Genomic DNA, 7,957 nt, shown 5'->3' with positions numbered 1-7,957 from the left:
TCCATTTTTTTGACTTGTAAAATAGGAACATAATTGGAAAATGCCATGGATACCCCCACTCTCAACTTAAACTGGTGACTGAACTAAGATTTGTTAAAGGCAATGGTATTGCTGTTGTGATTAGTTGTGTAGTTTTGGGTACCGGTAGTTAGGAGTACGGCAAACACCTTATTTCTTTGGTTCCTCAATATACATTTACCATATTACAATGTAGGCTATGAGTTACAGCACTACTTCTGGTGTCCCCCTCAGGAATTGCTGTTGAGAAAATTTCATGTAATTGTCCCCCCCAAAGTTGATATCAGATTTTCGCCCCTGGCTGACGGTGTGACCCCGCCTGACTAGGAATAACTCCTGGCCTTAATAATGACAATATTCACGTTTCCTCACTGAAATGTCTGTTTTTACTGGGCTTTCAAGAACCACGAGTCACTTCCTCAGTTCTTCCAGACAGGTAATGTTCTGACGGAGCGGTATGAACTCACACACACAACCTGAATTTACTTTATTACATTAAAAGGTTTTATTTGTTTACAGAATACTTTGTGATGAAGGTTTCTAGCGTCCATCTTTATCTCACCTGCTTTCCCTCTCTAGGAATATTTACCCTCTCTTCCCTTCTCTCTTCCCTCTCCCCTCGCTCCTCCTCCCCTCTCTCCTCCTCCCCTCTCTCCTCCTCCCCTCTCCTCACCCGTCTTCCTCTCTCCCCTTCTCTCTTCCTCCTTACCCCTGTCTTCCTCTCCCTCCTTACCCCTGTCTTCCTCTCTCTTTCTCCTCCCCTCTCTCTTTCTCCTCCTCCCCCTCTCTCCTCCCCTCTCTCCTCCCCTCTCTCCTTCTTCCTCTCCCCGCGCTCCTCCTCTCTCCTCCCCCTCCTCTCTCCTCCCCTCTCTCCTCCTCCTCTCTCCTCCTCCCCTCTCTCCTTCTTCCTCTCCCCGCGCTCCTCCTCCCCTCTCTCCTTCTCCTCTCTCCTCCTCCCCTCTCTCCTTCTTCCTCTCCCCGCGCTCCTCCTCCCCTCTCTCCTTCTAACACCCTGACAGCATCATTACATGTTGGTACACCCAGAAGTACATTCATTTCCAATGAAAACACAGTGTTTGCGTCGCAGAGGCAGGTGCAGTGCGTTCGTTGTGGGGCGTCAAACTGTCTGCTGTCGACGGCTTGACAGAAACTGGTAGCAGAAGGCGAATGTTGAACTTTGGTTGCAGACATAACCAGACGATGCTGCGAACTATTTTACTAAATGATGCTGTCGGTTGTGTTGGAAGCGTTACCCTCGTCTTCCTCTAATGCATTTTTTTGCGTTTGCGTATCTCTGTGAACGCTTGGTATTTGACGAGGGGCAGCACCAGAGAGGCCAGTCTGTTGTCGGCTGTCGACCCGTCATCATCCCCCTTCACACAGCCATGTCTGACCAGGGTCAGCCCCATCGACTTGGCCACCTCCACCATCCTACACACACACACACACACACACACACACACACACACACACAGAGAGAGAGAGAGAGAGAGAGAAAAGATCAGTAACACTGTTGCTTTTGTGTTTAAGAGGTGTGTCTCTCTCCCCCTCTCCTGTTCTTTGTGACCCCCCCCAGGTCTCTGTGACACCCCCCCAATGGTCTCTGTGACACCCCCCCCCAGGTCTCTGTGACCCCCCCCAGGTCTCTGTGACCCCCCCCAGGTCTCTGTGACCCCTCCAGGTCTCTTACCGTTTCTCTGTGACCCCCAGGTCTCTGTGACCCCCCCCCAGGTCTCTTACCGTTTCTCTGTGACCCCCCCCCCCAGGTCTCTGTGACCCCCCCCCTCAGGTCTCTGTGACCCCCCCCCCCCCCCCCAGGTCTTTGTGACCCCCCCCCCCCCAGGTTTCTGTGACCCCCCCCCAGGTTTCTGTGACCCCCCCCCCGGTCTCTGTGACCCCCCCAGGTCTCTTACCGTTTCTCTGTGACCCCCCCCCAGGTCTCTGTGACCCCCCCCCCCCCCAGGTCTCTGTGACCCCCCAGGTCTATGTGACCCCCCAGGTCTCTGTGACCCCCAGGTCTCTTACCGTTTCTCTGTGACCCCCAGGTCTCTGTGTAACAGTGTGAGGTCAGAGGTCATGTCTCCCATGTGGAGCAGCAGGGCCAGGCAGTACGCTGCCACCTTCACACGCATCGACGTAGAGACCACGTTCTGCACCCTACACACACACACACACACACACACACACACACACACACACACACACCAATGTAGCTACTGCATTTAACTACATCTGTTTTTAACTCAGAGTAGGGAAAGGAGAGCTCTATTCCCTATGTAGGGCGCTATTTGAGAAGCAGACGATCTATGGTCCCGGGTCAAAAGTCGTACACTATATATATATATATATAAGGGCGTAGGGAGCCAGTGAGTGGACAGCTACCTGCCGTTATTGAAGGTCTCCACGGTGAAGGTCCTCATCAGCTTGGTGTGGATGATACGAGGACAGCCCTCCTCCTGCCCGACTGAAAAACAACATTAACACAACCCTCCTCCTGCCCCGACTGGAAAACAACATTAACACAGCCCTCCTCCTGCCCCGACTGGAAAACAACATTAACACAACCCTCCTCCTGCCCCGACTGGAAAACAACATTAACACAACCCTCCTCCTGCCCCGACTGGAAAACAACATTAACACAGCCCTCCTCCTGCCCCGACTGGAAAACAACATTAACACAACCCTCCTCCTGCCCCGACTGGAAAACAACATTAACACAGCCCTCCTCCTGCCCCGACTGGAAAACAACATTAACACAGCCCTCCTCCTGCCCCGACTGGAAAACAACATTAACACAGCCCTCCTCCTGCCCCGACTGGAAAACAACATTAACACAGCCCTCCTCCTGCCCGACTGGAAAACAACATTAACACAACATTAACACAGTCCTCCTCCTGCCCCGACTGGAAAACAACATTAACACAACATTAACACAGCCCTCCTCCTGCCCTGACTGGAAAACAACATTAACACAGTCCTCCTCCTGCCCCGACTGGAAAACAACATTAACACAGTCCTCCTCCTGCCCCGACTGGAAAACAACATTAACACAACATTAACACAGCCCTCCTCCTGCCCTGACTGGAAAACAACATTAACACAGCCCTCCTCCTGCCCCGACTGGAAAACAACATTAACACAACCCTCCTCCTGCCCCGACTGGAAAACAACATTAACACAGCCCTCCTCCTGCCCCGACTGGAAAACAACATTAACACAACATTAACACAGCCCTCCTCCTGCCCGACTGGAAAACAACATTAACACAACATTAACACAGCCCTCCTCCTGCCCCGACTGGAAAACAACATTAACACAACATTAACACAGCCCTCCTCCTGCCCCGACTGGAAAACAACATTAACACAACATTAACACAGCCCTCCTCCTGCCCCGACTGGAAAACAACATTAACACAACATTAACACAGCCCTCCTCCTGCCCCGACTGGAAAACAACATTAACACAACCTTTAGGCCGGGATTCAATCAAAGGCGCATCGTCGACCGCGTGCCTTTTTAAAAAAAGTCAATTTCCCCGGATGTTCAGAGATCATGTTCTCGGTAAACACTACAGGTGCTCAAGCGAGGATTACTTTTTAAAAAGTCAACACTTGCTTCTCGTACACACACACACACACACACACACACACACACACACACACAGGGCGTGGAACTCACACTTGCGAGTGATGTTTTTCTGCCGTGCCAGTTTGATCAGCAGGAGGAGGTAGAAGGCACAGCGAGCCTGTCTCTCTCTGGCCACGCCCTCTCTGGGCAGGCTCTCCAACTGACGCACCACGCTCAGACACCTGGAACAACACGTCAACAACAACAACAAGGTCAATAAGTGGTCAACAACGTGGTCAGCAGTAGCCGTGTTGTAGTCCTACCCTCCATCCGTTATCTTGTGTAGTTCCTCTGGGGTCAGGGCGGCCATCTTGGAGCCAGCAGCATCCAGGGCGTCATACTCCACTGGAGACAGGACTAGGACTCAGGTAAGGACACACACACCTTAACCTGGACTCACACACCTTAACCTGGACTCACACACCTTAACCTGGAGACACACACAGCCTAACCTGGAGACACACACACACACTTTAACCTGGACACACACACACCTTAACCTGGACACACACACCTTAACCTGGACACACACACCTTAACCTGGACACACACACCTTAACCTGGACACACACACACACCTTAACACACACCTTAACCTGGACACACACACACACCTTAACACACACCTTAACCTGGAGTCACACACACACACACACACACACACACAGCTTAACCTGGACACACACACAGCTTAAGCTGGACACACACACAGCTTAACCTGGAGTCACACACACACACACACACACACCTTAACCTGGAGGACACACCTTTACCTGCGCTCTCTCTCTCACACACGCACACACACACACACACACAGCAGGAGTCCAGGTGAAGGATACTGTCGTCAAACAGGTAGACGTGTTGAGGTGTGTCAGCGTCGGGGAAGCAGGGAGGAAGGTAATGAGATACTTCCGACTGGGACTCTGCCTGAACAACCTCCTGCTGCAGGGCTGGAGGGAGGAAACACTCACTGGGTTACAGCTGTGTGTGTGTGTGTGTGTGTGTGTGTTACTGTACAGGTGTGTGTGTTACTGTACAGGTGTGTGTGTTACTGTACGTGTGTGTGTGGGCGTCTACAGGTGTGTTACATTCCACTACCTTCTGGTCTGACTGTCTAGACATACAGCTACAAAGCATTCGGAAAGTATTCAGACCCCTTGACTTTTTCCACATTTTATTACGTTACAGCCTTGTTCTAAAATGGATTACATTGTTTTTTCCCTTCATCAATCTACACACAATACCCCCATAATGACATCACAATACCCCATAATGACATCACAAGACCCCATAATGACATCACAAGACCCCATAATGACATCACAAGACCCCATAATGACATCACAAGACCCCATAATGACATCACAAGACCCCATAATGACATCACAAGACCCCATAATGACATCACAAGACCCCATAATGACATCACAATACCCCATAATGACAAAGCAGAAACAGGTCTTTAACAATTTAGGCAAAAGTAAAATAACTGAAATATCACATTTCCATCAGTATTCAGACCCTTTATTCAGGACTTTGTTGAAGCACCTTTAGCAGCGATTACAGCCTCAAGTCTTCTTGGGTATGACGCTACAAGCTTGGCACACCTGTATTTGGGGAGTTTCTCCCATTCTTCTCTGTAGATCCTCTCAAGCTCTGTCAGGTTGGATGGGGAGCGTTGCTGCACAGCTATTTTCAGGTCTCTCCAGAGATGTTAGATCAGGTTCAAGTCCGGGCTCTGGCTGGGCCACTCAAGGACATTCAGAGACTTGTCCCGAAGCCACTCCTGCGTCTTGTCTGTGTGCTTTGGGTCGTTGTCCTGTTGGAAGGTGAACCTTCGCCCCAGTCTGAGGTCCTGAGCGCTCTGGAGCAGGTTGTCATCAAGGATCTCTGTACTTTGCTCCGTTCATCTTTCCCTCGATCCTGACTAGTCTCCCAGTCCCTGCAGCTGAAAAACATCCCCACAGCATGATACTGCCACCACCATGCTTCACCGTAGGGATGGTGCCAGGTTTCCTCCAGATGCTTGGCATTCAGGCCAAAGAGTTCAATCTTGGTTTCATCAGACCAGAGAATCTTGTTTGTCATGGTCTGAGAGTCCTTTAGGTGCCTTTTGGCAAAACTCCAAGCGGGCTGTCATGTGCCTTTTACTGAAGAGTGGCTTCTGTCTGGCCACTCTACCATAAAGGCCTGATTGGTGGAGTGCTGCAGAGATGGTTGTCCTTCTGGAAGGTTCTCCCATCTCCACAGAGGAACTCTGGAGCTCTGTCAGAGTGACCATCGGGTTCTTGGTCACCTCCCTGACCAAGGCTCTTCTCCCCCGATTGCTCAGTTTGGCCGGGCGTTCAGCTCTAGGAAGAGTCTTGGTGGTTCCAAACTTCTTCCATTTAAGAATGATGGAGGCCACTGTGTTCTTGGGGACCTTCAATGCTGCAGACATGTTTTGGTGCCCTTCCCCAGATCTGTACCTCGACACAATCCTGTCTCGGAGCTCTACGGACATTTCCTTCGGACCTCATGGCTTGGTTTTTGCACTGATATGCTCTGTCAACTGTGGGACCTTATAGACAGGTGTGTGCCTTTCCAAATCATGTCCAAATCAATTGAATTTACCACAGGTGGACTCCAATCAAGTTGTAGAAACATCTCAAAGATGATCAATGGAATCAGGAAGCACCTGAACTCAATTCAAAGTCTCATAGCAAACGGTCTGAATACTTATTTTGGTTTATTTTTAATAAATATGCAAACATTTCTAAACATATTTTCGCTTTGTCATTATGGGGTACTGTGATGTCATTATGGGGTACTGTGATGTCAGTATGGGGTACTGTGATGTCAGTATGGGGTACTGTGATGTCAGTATGGGGTACTGTGATGTCAGTATGGGGTACTGTGATGTCAGTATGGGGTACTGTGATGTCAGTATGGGGTACTGTGATGTCATTATGGGGTACTGTGATGTCATTATGGGGTACTGTGATGTCATTATGGGGTACTGTGATGTCAGTATGGGGTACTGTGATGTCAGTATGGGGTACTGTGATGTCAGTATGGGGTACTGTGATGTCAGGGGGGTAGGTATACAGGTGTGTGTGTGTGGGGGTAGGTATACAGGTGTGTGTGTGTGGGTAGGTATACAGGTGTGTGTGTGGGTGTAGGGCCTATACACGGTGTGGGTGTGGGGGTAGGCTATACAGGTGTGTGTGTGGGGGTAGGTATAACAGGTGTGTGTGTGGCGGGTAGGTATAGAGGTGGTGTGCTGTGGGGGGCTAAGGCTATCAAGGTGTGTGTGGTGATGGGGTGCTAGGTATACAGTGTTGGTGTGGGGGTAGGTATACAGTGTGTGTGGGTAGGTATACAGGTGTGTGTGTGGGGGTAGGTCTATACAGGTGTGTGTTGTGGGGGATAGGCCTATACAGTGTGTGTGTGGGGGTAGGTATACAGGTGTCGTGTGTGGGGGTTAAGGTATACAGGTGTGTGTGTGGGGGTAGGTATACAGGTGTGTGTGTGGGGGTAGGTATACAGGTGTGTGTGTGTGGCGGTAGGTATACAGGGTGTGTGTGGTGGGGGCTAGGTATACAAGGTGTGTGTGTGGGGGTAGGTAGACCAGGTGGGTGTGTGTGGGGTAGGTACTAGCAGGTGGTGTGGTGTGGGGGTAGGTATACAGGTGGTGGGTGTGGGGGTAGGTATACACGGTGTGTGTGGCCTGGGGGTAGGTATAGCAGTTGTGTGTGTGGGGGTAGGTATACAGGTGTGTGTGTGGGGGTAGGTATACAGGTGTGTGTGTGGGGGTAGGTATACAGGTGTGTGTGTGGGGTAGGTATACAGGTGTGTTGTGGGGGTAGGTATACAGGTTGTGTGTGGGGGTAGGTATACAGGTGTGTGTGTGGGGTAGGTATACAGGTGTGTGTGTGTGGGGTAGGTATACAGGTGTGTGTGTTGTGGGGGTAGGTATACAGGTGTGTGGTGTGGGGGTAGGTATACAGGTGTGTGGTGTGGGGGGTATACAGGTGTGTGTGTGGGGGTAGTAACAGGTGTGTGGGGGGGTAGGTATACAGGTGTGTGTGGGGTAGGTATACAGGTGTGTGTGTGGGGGTAGGTATACAGGTGTGTGTGTGTGGGGGTAGGTATACAGGTGTGTGTGTGGGGGTAGGTATACAGGTGTGTGTGGGGGGGTAGGTATACAGGTGTGTGTGGGGTAGGTATACAGGTGTGTGTGTGTGGGGTAGGTATACAGGTGTGTGTGGGGGTAGGTATACAGGTGTGTGTGGGGGGGTATGTATACAGGTGTGTGTGTTGGGGGGTAG

The 7,957-nt window shown here is 50.8% G+C and overlaps 1 protein-coding gene across 2 annotated transcripts in view; it reads right to left on the bottom strand.

Moving 5' to 3' along the window:
- Nucleotides 1-1,005: 1,005 nt before the first annotated feature.
- polr1e (RNA polymerase I subunit E) overlaps nucleotides 1,006-7,957 on the bottom strand; it is a 23,921-nt gene continuing 16,969 nt past the window's right edge. For both annotated transcript variants that reach the window (XM_029748083.1, XM_029748082.1), the window contains exons 8-13: nucleotides 4,487-4,597; nucleotides 3,911-4,004; nucleotides 3,699-3,829; nucleotides 2,401-2,482; nucleotides 2,044-2,175; nucleotides 1,006-1,449 (exon numbers count right to left, since the gene is read on the bottom strand). In XM_029748083.1, the coding sequence (XP_029603943.1) occupies nucleotides 1,284-1,449; nucleotides 2,044-2,175; nucleotides 2,401-2,482; nucleotides 3,699-3,829; nucleotides 3,911-4,004; nucleotides 4,487-4,597 (716 nt within the window). In that variant the 3' untranslated portion in view covers nucleotides 1,006-1,283. The remainder of the gene's footprint in view (nucleotides 1,450-2,043; nucleotides 2,176-2,400; nucleotides 2,483-3,698; nucleotides 3,830-3,910; nucleotides 4,005-4,486; nucleotides 4,598-7,957) is intronic.

Source organism: Salmo trutta, unplaced genomic scaffold (genome assembly GCF_901001165.1).
Source record: "Salmo trutta unplaced genomic scaffold, fSalTru1.1, whole genome shotgun sequence".
Taxonomy (NCBI): Eukaryota; Metazoa; Chordata; class Actinopteri; order Salmoniformes; family Salmonidae; genus Salmo; species Salmo trutta.
Note: the sequence above shows the minus strand (reverse complement) of the source record. Positions and strands in the feature narration are given on the sequence as shown.